Raw genomic sequence first — 24,014 nt, 5'->3', positions numbered from 1 at the left:
ACTCAGCAGATTATTTTTATGCGCTCATCCTGCTTGCTAATTAGAAGGAAAATATATATGTCCAATCTATGACTTTAAAGGGCAATATAGCTAAAACTATCATGAAGGGAGGCTTATGAAGAAGTTAACTAATTTCACATGGGACCCTATTACTGTATATGTTCTACATTCTTTCATACTTTTCAGAGAAATATTTGTACTTAATTTGGCTTCTGTAACTCATGAAATTTGAATGCAGAATATGAGGATCACATAGTAAGCGTCCCACAAATTTTAATAAGGCACTCAGAATGGAAATGTGCGTTCTAAATTATATCTTCTTAACTCCCTTAACTTCATTCTTCTTCCTCTATACAATCAGCTTTGGTTGAGTCCATTTTCTTACCTTCACCCCTTTATCCTCAATCCATTTACTGTTTTTTTGTCACCAAATATTTGTTTTCTCTCTTTACCCCTCTGCATATCATCCCCAGCTCCTTCAGTCTCTCCATCCATTTATACCCTTTTACTTGTATTGAAAATTCCATTGCTTGATCTCCACAAAGTGCTTGGTAAATTGGTAGGTATTATGGTATATTCTATTATCCATTAGTTTTGTTTTTGCACAGTGGAATGTAGACTGCTGTATATACGTATTTTTTTAGGACACAATGTATTCCCATAAGGCAAGTGTAAGTTCAGGTTTGAACTTTCAGTTATGTTTTATCTTCATATTATCAGATTAAATTAATAAAAAAGCACTTACTAAAAATAAGGCTATGTCATCAAAGATTATTGTAAGGGGGAAAGTAATGTATAACTAAAGCATTCAGTCATGTTAACTAAGTGTATTATCTTTTCTTTTTTGTACAAACAGAAAATGTCTCTGGTATCTTTCTATGTGTATTTAAAATGTCTTAACTTTAACAGCTATGTTATTTTTTTCTGGCAGCTAATATGAATACAAAGGGATTGGAATTGAAAGATATTATTTTGGTCCATCTGTATATGAAGAACATGAAAGATTTTGCTGTTATAAATTCAGCTTATATGACAATATTTGATTTATGTCCACCAGCAAGGTAGGATCAGGCTATTGCTATAGTATATTTATGATACACTATTATATACTGTATTACTACTGCTATATTTATGAAGCTTTTGTACTATTTTTTGTCTTACATATTCAGAAGTAGTGTTTGTTCACCTTTTTCTAGGAAGCATGCTGGTTTTGATCATTTTTTTTATTTCCTTCATGGAACAGTTGCTAATAGTATAGCATAAGCATATATACTGCTTAATTAAAAGCATGTGTGTAGTAAGGAGATGGTGTCAATGTTCTGAGTACTGTGAGCCTAACTACTTTTTTTGGCAGAGACCAAGCATATCCCTTTTAGTATATGTCTAGTGTCTATCAGACTAGACCTCCACACTTGCTGCCAAACCCAGGTCTATGGGAATGAGCCAATCAGTCTAGGCCTGCAAGTTCATCCACAGTTCCAATTTTGTACTGCTCTTGACTTCTAGTTTATGTAGTAGTTTTCTGTTGGAAACTGGACCAGTATAGTAAATGCTTAAGTTACTGAAAACCTTACTCCAGTTCTTTTAAAGTTGTGTCAAATCTAACACATTCCATTCCAAAGAACTGTCTTTTTGTTTTGAATTGTGTTTTTGTTAGAAGAGTTCATGATGGGGGGAAGCAGTGGATGTGATATAGCTCAATTTTAGCAAGGCTTCTGATACTCTCACATGACCTTATAAACAAACTAGGGAAATGTAGCTTAGATTAACCTACTATTGAAGTAGGTGCACAACTGTTTGATAATTGTACTCAATGAATTATCAATGGAAAACAATCAAGCTGTAAGGGTGTATTGAGTGCGATGCTGCGGGCCTCTGTCCTGGGTCTGATTCTAGTCTATCTCATCAATGATTTTGATAATGGCATAGAGAGTATACTTATAACATTTACAGATCATTCTGGATTTGAAAGAGCTTTGGAGGATCAGATTTTAAATCAAAATTATCTTGACAAATTGGATAAATGATCTAAAATAAACAGGATAAAATTCAATAAGGACAAATGAGAAATACTCCACTTAGGAAGAAATAATAAATTGCACGGACAAAAACTAGGAAATGACTACTTAAGAAGGAGCACAGCAGAAGGATCAGGGGGTTATGGTGAAGCACAATCTAAATATGAATCCACAATGTAATACTGCTGCAAAAAAAGCAGCAAATATCATTCTGGATTTTATTAGTAGGAGAGTTGTAAGGCATATTCAAGAAGTATTTTTTTCCACTTTACTCAGCAGTAATAAGCCATCAAGTAGATTTTGAATTCAGGATACAACACTTCAGGAAAGATGGGGATAGATTAAAGAAAGTCCACAGAAGAGTTTCCAAAATGATTAAAGGTCTAGAAATTATGACCCACAGGAAAAAATGAAAAATTTTGGTTTGAGTCTGAAGAAACGAGAGGACCTGACCATAGTCTTTGAGTACCTGAAAGGTTGTTATGAAGAGGATGGTGATGTCTAGTTCTGCTTCACCACTTAGGACAGAACAAGGAATAATGGGCTTAAATTGCAACAAGGGAGATTTAAGTTAGACTCTAGGAAAAAGGTCCTAACATACAAGAGTAGTTAGCACTGAAACAAATTACCTAGTGAGGTTGTGGAATCTCTTGTCATTGGAGGTTTTTAAGAACTATTTAGATGAACACTTGTCTGGGATGGTCAGTAATACTGAGTCCTGCCTCAGTGCAGAGGACTGGAGTAGATGACCTATTGAGGTCTCTTCCAGGTCCACATTTCTATGATTCTATGACTTCCAGAGTGAGAACTGTAAAGAATCTCTCTGATTCTTTGCAACTGAAATACTGCTAGGTTGCCTGACAGCTTTTCCTTTAATGAATTAGTCCTATCAACAGGTTGTGTGATCTCCTTATAATTGAAAACTTTAACTTCAGGTCAGTTAAAATAAAGTTTAATTTTTGTTCATATTTATAAAAAAAGGGTAAAAACATCTGTATAAATGGAGCAAGACTAGAGATTATAATAATTCAATTAGTGAAAATGTCATCTATAATTACAGAGTTTTTGTTAGCCATATTGAAGGTAGATGTGTGACAGTAAATTGTTATAACAAAGTCAGATGTGATATGGAGAAGTAATACCTTTTTGACTCAAAATAGTCTTTACATCAAAAATACTCTAGTCCATATTCCAGGTTTGAGAGAATAAAACAATGAAAGATCTATGTAATAATATTCCCTACAGTACACTTTCCTTCAATTCAGCGTTAAATGGGTCTGGTGATGGGGATACCATCACTTCATTTAGGAAACTATTACTATACCTAAAAGCTTTGGTTGACAAGTAGGTTTTTCTTATAGTCAGCCTAAATTATCATTTTTAAAAAAAATTATGTCTCATTTCTCCTAATTTTTCCCACCTGGACAGCTGTAAACATGTCCACTTGTTCGTTAGCTTTTACACTTTTCTGGACCCTTTCCATCCAGATTGTCAATATCTTTTGGAATAAATTTCCTAGAAGTTAAAGCAGTAATCGGGGTTCAGTAATGCCATGGGTGTAGGGAGAGGAACTGTATCCTCAGTGTTCTGTTGTGTAATTCCTGTGTGTATGATGTCTCATATTGTATTGATCTTTTTATTGGCTGCCACATTTCATTGCTAACTCTTGTCTACTGTTCTGGCCATTGTCACCACTACATCTTTTTCATCATTGTTGCTTTCCACATTTTTTCCTCCTATTCAATACAGGCAGTCCGTGGGTTATGTGGATCCTACTTACGTCGGATCCCTACTTATGAACTGGGTGAGGGAACCCCGCACTAGCTGTGTCCCTCCCCCTCCCCCAGCAGACCTCTGAGACGCGCCGCGGCAGTCCTGCTGCCCGTGTCCTCCGCGGCAAGAAAAGCCGCTCCGCGTCTCCCTAGTCTGCTGGGGGCCTCCCCCAGCAGACCAGGGAGACGCGGAGCAAAGCCGCGGAGGACGCGGGCAGCGGGACCGTGGCGCGTCTCGGCGGTCCTGCCGCCCGCGTCTCCCTGGTCTGCTGGGGGGGGGGGCAGCTAGTGCGCCCCCCCCCCCCAGCAAACCAGGCTTTTCTCGCCACAGAGGACGTGGGCGGCAGGACCGCCGAGACGTGCTGCGGTCCCGTCGCCCACATCCTCCGCGGCGAGAAAAGCCGCTCAGCATCTCTCTGGTCTGCTGGGGGGGCTCCCCCAGCAGACCAGGGAGACGCGGAGCAAAGCCGCGGAGGATGCGGGCAGAGGGACCGCAGTGCGTCTCGGCGGTCCCACCGCCCACGTCTCCCTGGTGTGCTGGGGAGCTCCCCCCCCCAGCAGACCAGGCTTTTCTCGCCGACGCCTGGGGTAGAGCAGCTGGGGGGCTGCCGGGTTGGTCCCACAGTGCTGAGGTGCAGCGCTACTGGACCAACCCACCAGCACCCCAGCTGCTCTGCCCCAGGTGTCCCCAAGTCAGCTGCTGCTGAAACTGATCAGCGGCTGACTACAGGAAGCCCATGCGGTGCTGCGGGGACCTACCCGGCAGCGCCCCAGCTGCTCTGTCCCAGGCGTCAAGATTCAGCCGCTGTTGAAACTGACCAGCAGCTGATTCCAGGAAGCCCGGGGCAGAGCAGCTCTGCCTCAGGCTTCCTGTTGTCAGCTGCTGGTCAGTTTCAGCAGCGGCTGACTTGGGAACACTTGGGGCAGAGCAGCTGGGGTGCTGCCGGGTTGGTCCAGTAGTGCCGAGGAGCGGCGTTGCGGGACCAACCCAGCAGCACCCCAGCTGCTCTGCCCCAGGCGTGTCTGATTCAGCCGCTGCTGGTCAGTTTCAACAGTGGCTGAATCTGGACGCCAGTTCCGACTTACGTACAAATTCAACTTAAGAACAAACCTACAGTCCCTATCTTGTACGTAACCCGGGGACTGCCTGTATCTGCATTTGGGTTTATAATTTCCCACAACAAGCATACTTGCATTTTCATCATTCCTAATTTGCTTTTCTCTGTGAATTTATTGTCATAATGCCTACATTCTCTTCCAGCTCATTAATGGAAATATAAATATGTAAAGTTAAAGGCCTCGACGACTGACAAACTATTTTTTTGTTTTTTTAGTGCTGAATAAAATATTTTATAGGAAGCAAGTTCTTTTCTTTTTCCCATTGTGCGAATGTGAGGGCTTTATTATTTATTCAAGTTCATAAGATATATTTTCCACTGCTTAGTAGTAGCTCTACTAGTAATTGGATCCGTGGTGGACTCATTGCTTTGAAGGCTTCCCTAAGATAAATATCCATGGATCCTTATTAATGTCATGCCCCATAATTTACAAATCTTCCTGTATTTTATCCCAATATACAATCAGTGGATAAGAGGTCCAAAAACAATGGAATTAAGTTGCAAGCTTGCATTTGCTACAGAGTGAATAAGATTTATACAATACATAGTAAGAATTATGCAACATAACAGCACTATAGTAAAGATAAAATATAATCTTCTATTTAAGTAAGCATCATTGCTTTACTATCAGTCTGAATATTATTGAGTTTGCATTAATCATAACTATTTGATTTGATTTTTTTTGTGCACTCTTTTATTCTTTGTCTATTCCTGGTGTATTTCAAGCAACCATTGAGTGGATACTGTTAGAAAAATTGAAAATAATATAATCATAGATGTATGAATGTAAGCGCAAGGAGGGAGGAAGAATAGAAAAGGATAAAAAGTTATAGCCCTATAGAGAGGAAATGTTTTATGTGAAACATATTACCATTTAAAGCAAAAATGCTCAATGTTTTCCTTTTTAAAACTGCTTACCAATTTTAGTGAAATTTTATAAACAAACTAATGGAAAATACAAATACATAGGAGATAATGTCGGAGTTGGGACATTGGCCTGTGACAAACATCAGTGCAAATACTGTGTCAAAATAAGTGTATAGACAACATTGCTGTGACAAAATGCTGTTCCACTGCCACGGTTTATATTGCATCTAATGCAAATAAAGTTAATCATTTTCAAATGTCATTATTGGTATTTTCACTGTAACCAAAGGATGGAGATATGCCAGAATTTTTCACTTAACCTTTATTTAAAAAATGTATTTTCTGCCTTAGCCATAGTAACTAAGGGTATGTCTACACTACCCCCCTACTTCGAACTGGGGGGGTAATGTAGTCATACGGAGTTGCAAATGAAGCCCGAGATTTGAATTTCCCGGGCTTCATTTGCATGAAGCCGGCCGGCGCCATTTTTAAATGCCGGCTAGTTCGGACTCCGTGCCTCGTGGCTACACGCGGCACGGACTAGCTAGTTCGGATTAGGCTTCCTATCCGAACTAGCTGTACGCCTCGTCCGAGTCCGAACTAGCCGGCATTTAAAAATGGCGCCGGCCGGCTTCATGCAAATGAAGCCCGGGAAATTCAAATCCCGGGCTTCATTTGCAACTCCGTATGACTACATTACCCCCCCTAGTTCGAACTAGGGGGGTAGTGTAGACATACCCTGAAAGAGTATATTATTTGAAAAAAATGCTTTCCATATATTTATTGTATTGAATTTCTAAATGATTGGCTACTAATATTGCTAATTATATTTAATGTTCTGGAAACTTTCTCTAAATGATTGGTCATTAGTGGTTTTATTTGATTGATGAGAGACACTTGTAGAGTTATCCCAATGAAGATATGTGTTTGCAGTGTACTCTAATTTCAAAAGCAGTCAGGAACTAAAAAGCTTGGAAATAAAGGTTTTCTATCTACTCATCCTTTGTTGTCTTGTGTCTGGTGTTATATATCATTATTTTTTCTCTGGAGACATGGACTCATCAAAAGGGATTCATTTTACAATCTTTAAGACGGAGGTTTCAAACTCATGGCTGGCCAGCCATCTGTGGCCCAAGCAGTTCCACAATCTGGCCTGTACACAGCTGCTGGCATGTGAGTTCTTGCAGCCCGGGGGGAGGGGTCCATATCCTTGCCCCAAGTCCAGACCATGCTTTGCTCCTTCCATGCCTCTTCCCACCCCTTCTCTGCCCTCCCCACCTTTAAGCCTCCTCCCCCAAGGGCACAGATTCAGGGATTATCAGGAGGCCTGGTGTGGGGTGGCAGCAGGGGTCAGGCCCCCCACACTCACCATGATGGCAGGAGCTGTGGGAAAGCAGAGCGATGCAGTATTCTCTGACCAGTCCAGCTCAGTCACTCTACTTTACCACCATGGGAAATGGAGCTCCCCAGCCCTAGCTTAGGCTGGCTTGGGACATGGTGGTGGAGTTAAACAGACTCCTATGTAACTCTGCTTTCCTGGGGCTCCCACCACAATGGTGAGCACTGAAGGGGTTAACTCCTGCTGTCAGCCCCAGCTCTCTCAGGGCTCCATGGTCTCACCTGAGTATGAAGGACCATTCTGTCCACAGAATGATTCAGGTGGCTGCATGGGGCCAAGGGAGGCCATTCTGAACCATCCTATGGATAGCGTGGCTCTGCACATACCTCCTCTCTCAGGGCCTCCCAGGGAGGAGAAAGAGGGTCCTTAAATTGCCATGGGGTGACAGACAGGCTGGGAGGTGAGTGAGGGTGGATGCACAAAGACCGTACCCTCCCCGCAGAGCCTTGTCAGAGAGGGGTGCCGACTGGGAGGATTTGAAGACTGTCACTGGCCCTAATGTAAATTGAGTTTGACCCCTGCTTTAGGAGAATATACAATAGTATAGCATGGTTTTTTTAGGCACTTCTGTCTTTGCTGACCTGTGAGGAATCAGATTCATCAAAGACTTTCTCTCAGTTTATAAAAAAAAAATATTTATCGTCCTACTCAAACAAAACTGATCTGAGCTAGCACAATGTGGAAATAGCTACTGTGAAATTTTAAATCTATGGATAGCGAACTATGCATGATGTGACAATTTAGACTTATATTGCATATCAAGGTCCCAGCTCAGGTAGCAGAAGAGCACTGAGATCTCTGATGAGCTCAGAATAACCCAGCCATGTAAATTGATTATGAAATAATTTAATTACTTAGTGTGGTTCATAAAACAAGATAGGAATGGGCAGTGCCAGAAGAGGCTAACACACTTCCTTAAAGGAAGTGGGGAGAGGCTTCTAAGAGATGCTGCAGCCATCCGGAGTTACTAATCCACACAGCCATGGAATTTTCTTTCTGCATGGCCTAAGAGGAGAATGAGGCAGGTTCTATTCCCTCATAAAGCTGCACAAGAGCAGATCATCACTTCAGTATATTTTAAGTATAGTACTTCCTCCTACTTCATCCTCATCTGCAACTCATGCTACTGCATGTCTTTTACTCCCTCTTTTGAAGAATAGCTAGCCATATAATCCACCATCCTTTCATACAAAGCTTATAAAAGAACAGGAAAAAAGTTACGAGCTAGGAGGATGCAGAAAAATCACTTTCTGAGATTATTTATGTAGCACAAGCAGACTTGTGCTGCATTTTGGTCAAAAGAAAATTATGCACACATTTGCATGGCTGCGTAATTGCATTATGCACAGTGACCTGGCTATGTAACATGCTAGGAGCATAGACCCAAGGGTATAGAGCTATAATAAATTTGCAAAATTGTCTTGAAAATTTAGCAGCCCAAGCAGAAAATCTACTTACCCATCCTTATGATGATGATAATGGTGGGGTGGTAGGCAGAAAGAGGAAATACTTTACTTGCTTGCGTTGAAAAAAAGTCACTTCTCCAGAATAGAATTTTACAAAACTGTATTTTAAGATACTTGCTGAGAATAAGCATTTACAACTAATTTTCTCTTGGAATTTCTGCTGAGAGTTATATGTAACCTCTCTATGTGTGGGCTGCCAACTTAATTGTTCTTCAATAGATATAGGCTTTGAGATACTGGTCTCTTATTTCTTTTTAGTGGTTTGTTTATATACACATACAAACAAACACATACCCTCTCTTATATATGTAATTTAATTGAAATGAAAATATAGTAAATATGGTATTATACACTATATCTGTTTATATAAAAAATTAAAAAGCAGAGGAAAACACTACCATATTAGTTTACAAACTTGTTATTAAAAAATAAAATACAGAATTTTCTATTACCAGTGGTAAATGTTTCAATTATTTTATAGCTGTTTTTTATTTGTAATGTGATTTTTGCATCGGCTTGTACATGTTTCCCCATGTATTATTAAATAATACATATTGCCATAAAAATAGGTGAGAAAAAAGGAAACTAAAAATTTCACTATTAAAATTTTGAAGACAGTACTCACAGGTTAGGAACCTGGATGTGGTTTTCCATTAGAAATTATCCATTTACTAATTAATTGGCTGAGCAGCAGTAAAGGGTAAGCAAAACGCAATATGATGAAATTGTTGAAGATGAATAGGCTGCTGCTCTCTTGGCTCTTGACTGGAGGGTGGTTGACCAGCCATGGTAGTTATAAGTATGGTTGGAGACCTGAAGGGGCAGTGATTTCATTATTTTGCAATAATGGTGAGCTGGAGGACTTTTTACTCAACTCCTGTAACCCTCATTTCATGAGGAGTAAGGGAAGTTGAAGGAATAGTGTTCTTCCTTAGACTTCCTGCTGTGTAGACAGCACCAAAAGCTGAATTAAGCTATTTCGATTTCAACTACACAATTGATGTAGCTCAGTTTGTGTAGCTTAACTCAGTTTTTGCCTTGCTGTGTTAACATACCCTTAGCTACGGAGAACTGGTCTCATGTACATAGTGTTAATAAGGACACATGTATAAAGTAATTGAACGAGTAACACCAGCCTTCATTCGGTGATGTCTATTTCTCTCCATCAATGAAAACTGACTCACTGCAAGACCTGAAATTGACCACCATCTCACTGAGATGTCAGCAGAATATCTTTGATACTGTAGCTTTGTCATACATTTCCAACCAAAGTCTTTAACATAGTAACCACAGAAAAGTGGTAATAGCGTATTGGTAAGGGTGGGGTAAATAACATCAGTAGTTCACTGTCAGATTGGGAAAGTGTCTCTAGAGGGGCTGTGCAGGAGAAAGGCCATGGGTCTAGGTGTTAGCATTTTCTTCAATAAGTTGGCTAATGGAGTAGGGTGTATATTTATAAGATTTGCAAATGACACTAAGCTAAGTGGCACTGCAAGCACATTAGAAGGCAGGGGTAGAGCTCAAAGTGGGCTGACAAATTGAAAAATCAAATTCACAACTGCTAAATGAAGAACAACTGTCTAAGCGATAGAACCGTTCAAAAGGATCTGGGGGTTATAGTGAATCAAAATTGAATATGAGTCAACAATGTGATGTAGTTGTAAAAAAAAAAAAAGCTAATACCATTCTAGTGTGTATTCATAGTGGTGCCATATGTCAGATAAGGGAAGTAATGGTCTACTTTTATTTGGTACTCTTGCAGTCTCAGCTGCAGTACTGTGTCCAGTTCCAGGTGCCACTCATTAGGAAGGATATAGATAATTTGGAAAGAGTCCAGAGAGGAGCAAAAAATGAATAAATAATAAAAGGTTTAGAAAATTTGACCTTGTAGGAAAGACTTTAAAAAATCTAGGTATATTTAGTCTTGAGAAAAGAAGACTAAAGGGTACGTCCAGACTACATGCCTCCGTCGACGGAGGCATGTAGATTAGCCAGATAGGCAGAGGGAAATGAAGCCGCGATTAAAATAATCGCGGCTTCATTTAAATTTAAATGGCTGCCCCGATCTGCCGATCAGCTGTTTGTCGGCAGATCGGGGCAGTCTGGACGTTCCCCTGTCGCCAGAAAACCCTTTTGTCGACCGCCCCGTTATGCCTCATCCCACGAGGCATAATGGGGCGGTCGACAAAAGGGTTTTCTGGCAACAGGGGAACGTCCAGACTGCCCCGATCTGCCGACAAACAGCTGATCGGCAGATCGGGGCAGCCATTTAAATTTAAATGAAGCCGCGATTATTTTAATCGCGGCTTCATTTCCCTCTGCCTATCTGGCTAATCTACATGCCTCCGTCGACGGAGGCATGTAGTCTGGACGTACCCTAAGAGGGGATCTGATAACAGTCTTCAAATATGTTAAGGCCTCTTTTGTAGTGGAAGGACAAGAAGTAATTAGCTTATTCTACAGTAAGGGAGATTTAGGTTAGCTATTAGGGGAGGGGAAGCTTTCTAACAGTAACTGATTTCAGGAGTAGGATTTGAAGGGGGTTTGTGGATCCCCTTCATTGTTTCTGAACAGGTTGGACATATGCTTGTCAGGGATGGTATTGATCTAATTGGTGCTGCCTTACTGTAGGAGGCTGGATTTTATGATCACTCAATCATAGAATCACAGAACACTAGAACTGGGAGACACCTCGAGAAGTCATCGAGTCCAGTTCCCTGTCCTCATGGCAGGACCAAGCATCATCTAGATCATCTCTGACAGGTGTCTGTCCACAATCTCCCTAGGTAATTTATTCCAGTGTTTAATACCCTGATAGACAGGAAGTTTTTCCTGATGTCCAACCTAAAAACTCCCTTGCTGCAATTTAAGCCCATTGCTTCTTGTCCAATACTCAGAGGCCAAGGAGAACAATTTTCTCCTTATAACACCCTTTTATATATTTGAAAACTGCTATCATGTCCCCTCTCAGTCTTCTCTTTTCTGAAAAGCCCAGTTCTTTCCGTCTTCCTTCATAGCTAATATTTTCTAGATCTTTAAGCATTTTTGTTGCTCTTCTCTGAACCTTCTCCAATTTCTCCACATTGTTCTTGAAATGTGGTGCCCAGAACAAGACACAATACTCCAGTTGAGTCCTAAACAGCACAGAGCAGAGTAGAAGAATGCCTTCTCGTGTCTTGCTCACAATACTCCTGTTAATGCATCCCAGAATCATGTTTGCTTTTTTTGCAGTAGTGTCACACTGTTGACTTATATTTAGCTTGTCATCTACTATGACCCCTAAATCCCTTTCAGCAGTACTCCTTCCTAGACAATCATTTCCCATTCTGTATGTGTGAAACTGATCCTTCTTAAGTGGAGTACTTTGCATTTCTACTTATTAAACTTCATCCTGTTTACCTCCACCCATTTTTCTAGTTTGTCCAGATCATTTTGAATTTTGACCGTATCCTCCAAAACACTTGCAACCCCTCCCAGCATGGTATCACCTGCAGACTTAATAATCATACTCTCTATGCCATCATCTAAATCATTGATGAATATATTGAACAGAACTGGCTCCAAAACGGAGCCCTGTGAAACCCCATTTATGTCCTTCCAGCATGATTGTGAACCATCAATAACTACTCTCTGAGAATGGTTATCCAGCCAGTTATGCATCCACCTCATAGTAACCCCTCTAGGTTATATTTCCCTAGTTTATTGATAAGAAGGTCATGCAAGATGGTGTCAAATGCCTTACTAAAGTTTAAGTATACCACATCCACCGCTTCTCCCTTATTCGCAAGACTTGTTATCCTATCAAAGAAAGCTATCAGATTGGTTTGACATAATTTGTTCTTTACAAATCCATGTTGGCTGTTACCTATCACCTTATTCCAGATGTTTGCAGATGAATTCCTTAATTACTTGTTCCATTATCTTCCCTGGTACAGAAGTTAACTGACTGGTCTATAGTTTCCTGGGTTGTTCTTATTTCCCTTTTTATAGATGGCCACTATATTTGCCCTTATCCAGTTTTCTGGTATCTCTCCTGTCTTCCATGACTTTTCAAAGATGATAAATAAAGGCTGAGATACCTCCTCTATCAGTTCCTCAAGTATTCTAGGCTGCATTTCATTAGGCACTGGTGACTTACAGACATCTAACTTTTCTAAGTAATTTTTAAATTGTTCTTTTATTTTAACTTCTAAACCTACCCCAGGTCCACTAACAGTCACTATGTTAGGCATTTCTTCATCATCAAGAATTCTTGGTGAAGACTGAAACAAAGAAGTCATTAAGCGCCTCTGCCATTTCCAAGTTTCCTCTTATTGTTTCTTCTTCCTTGCTGAGCAATTGGCCTACCCTGTCCTTGGTCATCCTCTTGCTGCTAATATACATGTAGAACATCTTCTTGTTACCCTTTATGCCTCTAGCTAGATTTAGCTTGTTTTGTGCCTTTGCTTTTCTAATCTTGCCCCTTCATACTTGTGATGTTTGCTTATATTAATCCTTTACAATTTGATATAGTTTCCTCTTTTTATACAACTCCATTTTGATTTTTAGATTATGTAAAATCTCCCAGTTGCTTCAAGGTGATCTCTTGCCATACTTTTTATTTTTCCTACATTGTGGAATAGTTTGCTTTTGGGCCCTTACTAATGTCCCGTTAAAAAGCGGACTCTCTTCAGTTGTTTTTCCTCCTATGGGATCTTACCTACCTTACCTCCCATGGGACCTTACCTACCAGCTCTTTGAGTTTACTAAAATCTGCTTTCCTGAAATCCATAGTCTCTATTTTGCTGTTCTCCCTTCTACCATTCCTTAGAATCATGAAATCTATAATTTCATGATCCCTTTCTTCCAACCTGCCTCCCAAGCTCCCAAGGTTCTTTCCAGCCTTGTGTTTCTGTGATTCAAAAGATACTCATATAATCTTTCATGATTTGTGTTTTCAGAGTGTGTGTGGAAGCTCCACTTGTTGATGGAGTACTCTTTTCGATGGATTGCCTTGCACATAAGTGTGACGTTACAGTTGGTGATGTACGCAGTTATCAAAAACAGATCATGCATGTGCAGAGCATTTCTCACTGGGCACCTGCTAACATAGGACCTTATAGTCAGTCCATCAAGGTAAGCAATCCTTGTTACTATTTATGAATTTTTTACCGGTTAAGAAATGTATGTGCTCTTTTCTTTTCATTTATTTTAATCTGTACAGAATGGAAACAAAACAGAACAAAACATAGCCATTTTTGTAATACAGGTTGGACCTCTGTGATCTGGCACCCTCAGGACCTGACCGGTCCCAGATGAGGCAGTTTGCAGGATGAAGGGAAGTCATATCTGGCAACCCTCTAATGACTCCCCCAGCCCAGGACTGGTCTCCAGCCTCTCCCCGCTACTCCCTGTCACTAGCTCCACTTCCCTGCCAGTCCCTCTCCCTTCCCTGCTAAGCTGAGTAGCCTAGCTCCCTGCGCGCTGGTCTCCTGGATGTGTTGGGCAGCCCCGTTCTGGAGCACTGAGCTCCTAGAGGCATCGGGCAGCCCCATTGCAACATGCTGGGCTCCTGGCCCCACCCGCTACAGTGCACCAGGCTCCTGGCCCCACCGGGCAGCCCTACTGATTTGTATCTAGTAGCCCAGCTGCGGCACACTGGGCAGCCCAGCTGCGGGGAGCTCAGCTCCTAGCCTTCCATTGGGACTCTCTGGTCCTGGAACATCCATGGTCCTGCTGGACCACAGATGTTGCCAAACCAGCATTAAAAGAGGTTCAACCTGTATGTTATAAAAAATACTACACAAATGAAAAATATGGGTATATAAATTTAAAGTTTTAAAATGTTTGTGAATGACCACTGTCAGGCAGTGCTAAGAACAATTTATATTATAGTGCCCGTCTGCGCAAAAGCAGTATTTTGAGGTTATGCACTATAATTATAAAAGTAAATAATTATAGTGCATATATATTTCCATAAGTGTACTGAAATTTAACAAATAAGTGAAAACATTTCAGGGTATTTTAAATTTCTTTATGTTCAAAGACAGAAGTTAGTTCACATTTTTTCTTAGGAAATCAACACTTACATATGTTTCAGTGAATTTCCTTACAAAGCTCTAGATATTAGTATTGCACTACGAAAAAGCAAATCAAAACTGATGAAATACTCAGTATTTCTAAAACTTATATTTAATATAAAGTGAATGGGACATGGTATATTACTTAACAAATATGAAAGAGTAACCCAGGCATCCTCCTCCCAAACTGCTAGTGCCTTCCTGAGTATGAGGGAAAGGATTTATCTTTCACCTTGCAAAAGAGATTTGTATGCATTCTCTACTCCACTGCCTGTACAACAGAAATAAGATCTGGTCCAAACTATGTTGTTACATGTAGGGGATTCTATCACTTACATAATATTTTATTTGATATATAGTAATTCTTTTGAATTGCACATAAGCCTATTATTATACTGCTGCAACAATGATTTGTTTTATTTGATACTAGTTGCATTCAATATGTAGAGTGATGACTTAGTTAAGATAGCAGGTGAACTCACCCTGGAAAAAGACAGAGGATGGTTATCACGCGTAACACATAATTTCTCTTTGTTTACCTGCTTACTGAAGATTCATTTGTGAAGAACAAAAAGTTGATTTGGTAGACATTTTCTTAATTCTATTTTAAACTCTGTGGACCACGCCTTCGCTGGCCCTGCCTGGTTTATTCAAAGGTGAAAATGCAAAGAACCATTCATTCATTTTGCTCTCATGCTCGGGCAATCATATTCTAACTGTAGTGCACAGTCAGAGTGAATATCCTAGATCTGGCACAATTTGGACTTGTGTGATCTCTTACTTTTATGAATGGGCATTCATTTTCATCCTGAACAATCTCTGCAGCATCTGATGGCAAACCATAGAATACTGTGCCTTAAAAAAAAAAAAAGAGAGAGAGAGAGAGAAAGAGAGCGAAGTCCAAAGCAATATGTTAAAATTATTCAAGTTCTTCTTGGAGAGATGCACCCAAAGAGTAGAGATAGGAAACTGCACCTCATTGAATAGTTCCCTCACTTGTGGAGTCCCAGAAGAATTTCTCTGGTCCTTTTCAAATTCAACATGAGACCACGAGCTGAAATGATAACATAACATGGACTCGGTGCCAGCTACATGCAAATGCTATGTTTATCTTTTATTTCATATAACAGTACCACTACCACTGAGTAAGATCAGTGCAGGGATGAAGAATAGCTGGTTGGAGCAAACTGCAGGCAAAACAGAGGTGATGCTGGTTTGCAGGGACTAGCACTTTGCAAAATGTGCGGTCATGGGCAATCTCCTTTGGTTGATGGTACAGCACCGTAGTTGGGCAGTTCAATCTGTAGATTAGATCTGTCCATAATGCTAAGCTCTCACTTAGCAGCATTCACTAGTAATGTTTTCTGCCATTTTTTGGTTGGGTAGCAGACCCAACCCAACTCATCCTAGCATAGGTTATATTATGTCTTTATCACCTCCCATTTCAACATTAGTGCAGTATGAAGGGGACAGAAAGACATCAGCCTTTAGGAAGCACCAACTAGTGTAGAATATAATACTCCTTAGCAATACTGACTACCATATGAGTATAGTAACAGGGATGGCCTTGTAAAGATAAAAATCCTTTGTGCATTATCCTAGAATGTTGATATTTTGATCAATCTCGCGTGTTTAAAGAACAGAAATTTATGGATCTTTTAATAGTAAAGGACTAATGGCTTCTATGTTTTGAGACTTTCTTGATTCTAATTTGATTTTAACAAGTACAAATAAGCAGGTGATCTTAATGGTTGCTGGTGAACTTTTGTTTACATTACAAAATCACCACACATTTTTGCATAAAATTGTCATGCTTCTCTGAGTAGACCCAACACTGTAATAGCAAGGATATGGCAGTCAAGATTGATGTGCATTGACATAAATACTGTACTGGCAACTGAAAAGTGGAGGTAGTCCATGCAAATTACAGGTATTCACACTCCAGGCTCAACAAATCACTCAGAAGAACATCAGTTTAATTCTGTAGAAACCTTGCAGGATCCTGCCAACTGAAGCATGAGAAAAAAATGTAAAAATTAGAAATATACATGAGAGTGTCTTCCTGACCTCAGGCTGCCAGAAGGAAAACAACACTTCTAGAATGTAGTTAGGATCGGAATTCCATTCAAAATATTTATAGCAAAATCAGAAGTAATTCTCTTGCTTGAAATTACATGCTTTACAATCGACTCCAAAGCTTCTGCTCATACTATGTAGGATATAATCTGTGGTAGGATATAAAGTAACTGATACACCCATTTATAAGAAGAAAATTGTTTGTGATAACTTAAGTTTTTCTTGGCTCATATCTTTTATTGGTACAAAAGCCTCTGTCCATCTGAGTGTTTGTCTGTCAGTAACTTCAGTATAACACATATATCTATGCCAGGGGTGGGCAATAATTTTTTGATGGGGGGGGGCACAGCAAGATTTTGGAAAGTGTTGGAGGGCTGCACTCTTCCATGATATTAATGGAGGCGATGCTGGGTCTGGGATGGAGGTTGGGTGTGGAAAGGAGCTTGGGGTAAGGGCTTGGGGTGCAGGAGGGAGAATGAAGTCTGGAAGGGATTTTGGGTGAAGGTGGCAGTTGTGGCCTAACAAAGGGGACTGTTGTGCCGGGGTTTGAGATGTGATCTAGAGTAGGAGGGGATTGCGATCTGGAGCAGGAGATTGGGACGCCAGAGCTGGGAGGGGGTATGGGTATAGAAGAGGGACAGAGAGTTTGAGTATGTTGATTGGGGGGAATAAGGGTTGGGGAAGGGAGGGACTGGAGTGCCGGAGGTAGGCTTTGGCTAGGAGTCTTACCAGCCAGCAGCCAGACCAGCCTGTCTGCCTGCAGAGCTAAGGCTTGCAGAGCTAAAAATGTTTCTCAGCCAGCCTGTCTGCCAACCCTGCACCTCCACAGGCTGCAGAGCCATGTGCTTGTGTGAATAACTGAGCCAAGGAGAGGTGTCATGGTTCTTTTTGGCCGCCTGTTATTGGCCAGTTTCTGGCAAGAAACAAGCCAATGGGATTGTGCTGGGGGTGAGGGGCAGCTCCTGAAGCTTTCCTCCCCACCCCTCCAGTTTTGAAACAGAAACAGGGCCCAACAGTCACGTTTCTGAGTGACATGCAGGGCTGCAGGGCAAGCAGAGGAGCCTGCCTGGGTCTCCCTGCTACTTCCATGGGCTGGATCCAGTGGCTTGGTAGGCTGGATGCGGCCCACAGGCCATATTTTTCCCAGGCCTAACTTATGCTGTAGTAATGACTGCATCTGGTGTTAGTAAATATGATGCAGATGTATTTAAATCCAGAATAATGTGAGATTACAAGATCTGCCTTACTACTTATAGGCAATAAACCAATTATTAGCTAGTATTTAGCTCTGTTATATTTATGAAGAAAAAAAGTTGAATATTGCACTCAGTAGCAATGAATTGTGGCTACTTTTAAAGGAGGGTTAAAAGAGGACTTATTTCACCCTAACTGAAGGAGAGGGGCAAATTGCAGTATCCTCTTACAAATGGGACATTCATCTCTGGAAAAGAATAAACAACCCTAGTAGCAATAGTAGGTTGTTATAATGTATGTGGACCATCACTAGAGAGGAATGAGACACATTATTTGCAAGTGGGCTTAACGTATCTTTATTATCAGAGGGAAGCGTTGATATATTGGAAATGGCAACTAAACAGTATGAGCCCCAACTACTTTGACCACCTTTAGAGGCCTCTCTTCTGTCTTTTTCCTGTCATTTCTTGCATCCACCAGTCTGATGCTAGGAGAAAGGGGAACTAAATTTAAAACATGATTATGAATTCAGATATATATATTTTATTTATTTGACTTTTCCCATGATGAATGACAGTTCTAGAGAAAGAGTCAGATTCTTAGTTGATATAAATTGGTTTAGTTCCATTGACTTCAGCAGAACTTTGGCAAAGGTATACCAGCTAAGAATTTGGCCTAAATCTTAACAGAATGCATATTTAAAAGAGGTTTGTGTTGTTTTATTGCTGTAGAGAAGTTATACTTAAATGTTGAACCAGTATTTTTTAAAATAACCTTTTAGCAATATTTACAGAATTAAAATTACTTATTTCACCTGACTTATTATTTTGTTACTATATGTAAAATATTGAAGGCACCTTTCTCTTTAGATAGAGGGTTTTATATTGCTGAATGCAGTATGTGACTCCTATTAAATCCCTATCAACTAGCTTGGAAGTTGTACACATTTGTATCTGTTATCTGAGAGTTACACAGAGTTGTCTTCCACAGAATTTTTTCTTCAGTTAACGTTATATTAGTTATGTAACACAAGAGTCTGTATTGTGCATCAGTATTGAGGCAAAAGACGTTTGTATAAAATTAGAGATCTCCTTGTAAAGCAAGGCATTTGGGGAAAGCACAGCATCTATTGGAAGAATGGTAGAGGGCAAGCAACATCTGGTTGAGAAAATTGGCAACAAACATCAACCTCAGTATTACCAAATCATTCAACTAACATCAGAATCCAAGTTAGCGTATTAACACGCACCAAACAGATATCTGGACTAGATAACTAAACTAAGCCATACCACCTACACCTACAGATTTGAATAAACAATACAAACATACAAATAATGCATTTTTAAGGAAAGAAAGAAGCTGAAAGTGAGTCATCATCGTCTCTGTATCTCCCTTTTAGTATTGCTTTTAGATTTGTGAAGATACAAATGAGAAAATTATGTAACTGGAAAAAATAAAGTAGGACTTGTTAAAAAGCATGAGTCATAGTGACACAGTGAATATGTCTACACTGCAGTTAAAAACTCATAGTTAGCCTGTACCATGTGACTCAGGCTAACTTTGTAATTGCCATGTAGGCACTAGAGTTTGGGCTATAACCTTGGTCTAGGACCCAGAGCCAGGGCTGCAGCCTGAGCCTGAATGTCTACTCATTAAAAAGAACCTTAGCACAAGCCCTCTGATCCCAAGTGAATGGCATGGACCAGCTGAAGGTTTTTAATTGCAATGAAGACATTCACTCAGGAACCCAGTGAAAGATGGTTAGTGCTGGCAACTGTTGAACAGAATAATGGGATCAGAAATTTTGGGTGAAATTTGTCATTCCACTGTAAAAATGACAAAAAATGTCAATAAGCTTCAGGGGGTAGCCAGGTTAGTTTGTACAGGATAAACTTAAAAAACAACAAATGGTCTGGTAGCATTTTATAGACTAACAAAACATGTAGATGGTATCATGAGCTTTCATGGGCACAGCCCACTTATTCAGATGACTGGAGTCTGAAGAAGTGGGCTGTGCCCACGAAAGCTTATGATACTATCTCCATGTTTTGTTAGTCTATAAAGGGCTACCAGACCATTTGTTGTTTTTTAAAAAAGTCAGTCTGCCTTATTCTTTTCTTTTTGAAATTCCTTTAAAAGCAATATTTGTGATATTTAGTACTTACAAATACAGTACAGTAAAACTCCATTAGTCCGGCATCCAATGCTCCGGGACTCCTGATGGTCCGGCACCATCAGGAACCCGGAAGTGCTGTGGCAGCCGGACAGGCTTCCCCTATTCAGCTGCTGCTGAAACTGACCAGCAGCTGAATCTGGGAAGCCGGGAGCAGAGCAGCTGGGGTGCTGCAGGGTTGGTCTCATAGCGCTGTCCCTCAGGGCTGCGGGACCAACCTGGCAGCACCCCAGCTGCTCTTGGGGATGCCTGGGGCAGAGCAGCTGGAGTGCTGCCGGGTTGGTCCCGCAGCGCCAAAGGAAGGCGCTGTGGGAACAACCCGGCAGGACCCCAGCTGCTCTGCCCCAGGGGTCCCCAAGTCAGCCACTGCTGAAACAGATCAGCGGCTGATTCCAGGAAGCCCCAGGCAGAGAAGCTCTGCCCCGGGCTTCCTGGAATCAGCTGCTAATCTGTTTCAGCAGCGGCTGAATCGGGGATCCCTGGGGCAGAGCAGCTGCGGTCCTGCCGGGTTGGTCCTGCAGCGCCATCCTTTGGCACTGCGGGACCAACCCAGCAGCATTCCAGCTGCTCTATTGCAGGCATCCCCGATTCAGCTGCTGCTGAAACTGACCAGCAGCAGCTGAATCAGGGATGCCTGGGGCAGAGCCGGACTATCGTAAGGGGGGGCTATGAGGGGTCTGGGGTGGCATCCCCTCCCACCCCAGACCCCTCATAGCCCCCCCTTCTGATAGTCCAGCATATCTGATAGTCCGGCACCCCCTGGGTCCTAAAGGTGCCGGATTATCGGAAGTTTACTGTATATGGGATTGCTGTCTGTCATATGGTTTTATGCTTCTGCCTACTTTTATTCCACATCCTCCACCCTTGTCATCTGATGACAGTCCCAGAGTTTCTAAAAGCTTTGGCCATTACCTAGAAGCGGTTCCTAGATGTAAGGCAGTGTCTCAGGAGGCAGGTTTCCGGAGATGGGCAAGTCTCGGTTTGTTAATGTGTTGTAGTTTTATGTTATTGCTACTTGCCTTTGGAGAGTATGTGCGCTCATGCAGTGGAATTCCAATCCTAGTTTATAGAGTAGACCTAGCCTTTGAGTGTAGCATCCAGAACTGGACAGAGTACTTCAGCTGAGGCTTCAATAGTGTCAACTAAAGCAGGACAGTTACTGCCCATGTCTTGCATATGACACTCTTTTTAATTTACCTCAAAACAATATCGAACTTTTTTGCAACTAAATCACATTGGTGACATGTTCAATTTGTCATCCACATCACATTGCTGACATATTCAATTTGTCATCCATTTTAACCCCTATATTCTTTTTAACAGTACTATGACCAACCAGTTATTCCCCACTGTGTATTCATATACAGGCAGTCCCCGAGTTACGCGGATCCGACTTATGTCGGATCCGCAGTTACGAACGGGGATTTTCTCGCCCCGAAGGACTGGAGCGGCGGGACGCCTGGTCCCGCCGCCCGCCTCCTCTGGGGCGAGAAAAGCTGCTCCCTGTCTCCCTGGTCTGCTGGGGGAGCCAGCAGACCAGGGAGACGGGGAGCAACGCCGCGGAGGACCCAGGGCCAGACCCGTGGCCGCTTCCAGATCAGCTGGAAGCGCCGCGGGTTCGGCCGAGTCCTCCGCGGCTTTGCTCAGCGTCTCCCTGGTCTGCTGGGGGGGGACGCAGTTAGTGCCCCCTCCCAGCAGACCAGGGAGACGTGGAGCAAAGCCTGGGGCCTGTGGTAGAGCAGGTGGGGCACTGCCGGTTGGTCCCGCAGCACCGCTCCTTGGCGCTACTGGACCAACCCGGCAGCACCCCAGCTGCTCTGCCCCAGGCGTCCCCAAGTCAGCCGCTGCTGAAACTGACCAGCGGCTGACTACAGGAAACCCGAGGCAGAGTTGCTCTGCCCCGGGCTTCCTGGAATCAGCTGCTGATCAGTTTCAGCAGCAGCTGACTTGGGGACGCCTGGGGTTCTTAAGTTGAATCTGTATGTAAGTCGGAACTGGTGTCCAGATTCAGCCACTGTTGAAACTGATCAGTTTCAGCAGCGGCTGAATCTGGATGCCAGTTCCGACTTACATACAGATTCAACTTAAGAACAAACCTACAGTCCCTATCTTGTATGTAACCCGGGGACTGCCTGTATTTTATTTTTCCTTTCTCATTGTAGTAAATTGCACATTTTTATTCAATTCAAATTGTTGATTTTAGGCTAATTCTCCAGTTTGTTATTGTCATTTTGGATTCTAATCCTCTCCTCCAAAGTGCCTACAATCCTTCCCAACCTTCCTGCAAATTTTCTAAGTATGATCTCCACTCCATTATTTAAGTTATTAAATGAAAATATTGATCTGTACCACGCTTGGGACACATCCCTGCCAGATCACACTTGATACTCTGCCAGTTGTGCACCACTTGAGAGACCACATTTTCCCTTCTTTGCCTATTAGAATGTCATGTGGGACTGTTAGTAGGGACCGTTCAAGGAAGAATGGCCAATTAACACATCTGCAGTCATAAGCTACAACTACACTTCCTACAACATGAGTTATTATATCAATCATCTTCCTAAAATCAACATATATCATGTTTTTAGGGGAGATTTTGTCAGTCCTGTCAGTAATTGCAATTTTGATCATCTTGCTTATTGGAAGTAGCTATAGGGCCTTTGTTAGGAGAAAGCCAGATGCGTGGTGGTTGAATGACTATGAGAAGTGAGTATGACCCTCTTGCCATCTTTTTAGGCATGTTTTTAAAGCTGTTGAAGCATGCAGCTTTTTAAAACAAGAAGGCTGGCTATATTTGATATATTAGAGAGATAGCTGTGCAACTAACAGCTTGAAATAATTTGCTTAGCTTTTTATATTATTGGACATGTTATTAATGTTATTTAACAGTTACTAGCATAGAAAGGATAAACAGGTCTGAGTGAGCTGGGTCTGATTTTTGGACATCTTTGGAGATCCCCAGGGACTGGCTGATGATAGGGTATCTGAACCATATTGTCTGCCACTTGAAACCATAGATAGCTTTAGATTCTGAAAGGTAATCGCTAACGGTTCTGAGATGGCTTCAGCTAGTTCCTCAAGTACCCTAGAATGGACATCATGAGGTCCTGCTTATTTTAATACATGTAACTTAACGAAATACACTTTAACGTGTTATTTTTCTATATTGGCTTGTGTTCTTTCCCCATTGTTGTTAACATGAATTTTGTTTAGTATTTGATCACCAATAACCATTTTATGAAAACTAAAGTAAAATGAGAATTAAACACATCTACTTTCTTAATAGCATCACTTTCCTTCATCTTTCTGTTACTGCTAATATTGCCTCTTACGTTCCCTTCTAGATGTAATTCATTTTGTGCCTTAGCCTTTCTAAGTGAATCCCCTGCAGGTTCATGATTTTCTTTTGTACTTATCTGTAGCATTTTGTTCTAGGGATGTTAAATTTTGATTAATCCACTAATCGAGTAGTCGATGGACTTTCCATCAACTACTCAATTAGTCGACAGAGGAGTGCTAGCTATCCCACTGTGCCTCAGCCTTTGAAATGTACAAGAGCTGCCTACGGCTCTTGTATATTTCAAAGGAAGAGTTGCAGCAGTCGGGATTCCTCTGCTTCCCCTGCCCCCCGTGGAGACGGTGCTGGGAAATGGCTTTTAAGCTGGCTCCCCCCAGCTCCTGCTCCCCCTTCCTGCTTCCTCTCTCTGATAGAGGCAGCAAGAGGGAGGGGGGGAAGCAGCTAGTCGAGTCATTACTCAACTACCCAATAAGCATATGCTTATCAGGTAGTTGACTAGTCGCTTACATCCATATTTTGTGCATATTTCTACTTTTTTGTAAAATTCCTTTTTGGCCTCTGGCTAGTCTTTCTA

General features: G+C 41.6%; 1 protein-coding gene across 5 annotated transcripts in view; it reads left to right on the top strand.

Annotated features, from left to right (window-relative positions):
* The window catches only part of DPH6 (diphthamine biosynthesis 6), a 358,530-nt gene that overhangs the window by 162,349 nt on the left and 172,167 nt on the right, over positions 1–24,014 (top strand). For all 5 annotated transcript variants that reach the window (XM_075927016.1, XM_075927014.1, XM_075927013.1 and 2 more), the window contains 2 exons: positions 932–1,061; positions 13,581–13,755. In XM_075927016.1, the coding sequence (XP_075783131.1) occupies positions 932–1,061; positions 13,581–13,755 (305 nt within the window). The remainder of the gene's footprint in view (positions 1–931; positions 1,062–13,580; positions 13,756–24,014) is intronic.

This window comes from Pelodiscus sinensis, chromosome 4 (genome assembly GCF_049634645.1).
Source record: "Pelodiscus sinensis isolate JC-2024 chromosome 4, ASM4963464v1, whole genome shotgun sequence".
Classification (NCBI taxonomy): domain Eukaryota; kingdom Metazoa; phylum Chordata; order Testudines; family Trionychidae; genus Pelodiscus; species Pelodiscus sinensis.
Note: the sequence above shows the minus strand (reverse complement) of the source record. Positions and strands in the feature narration are given on the sequence as shown.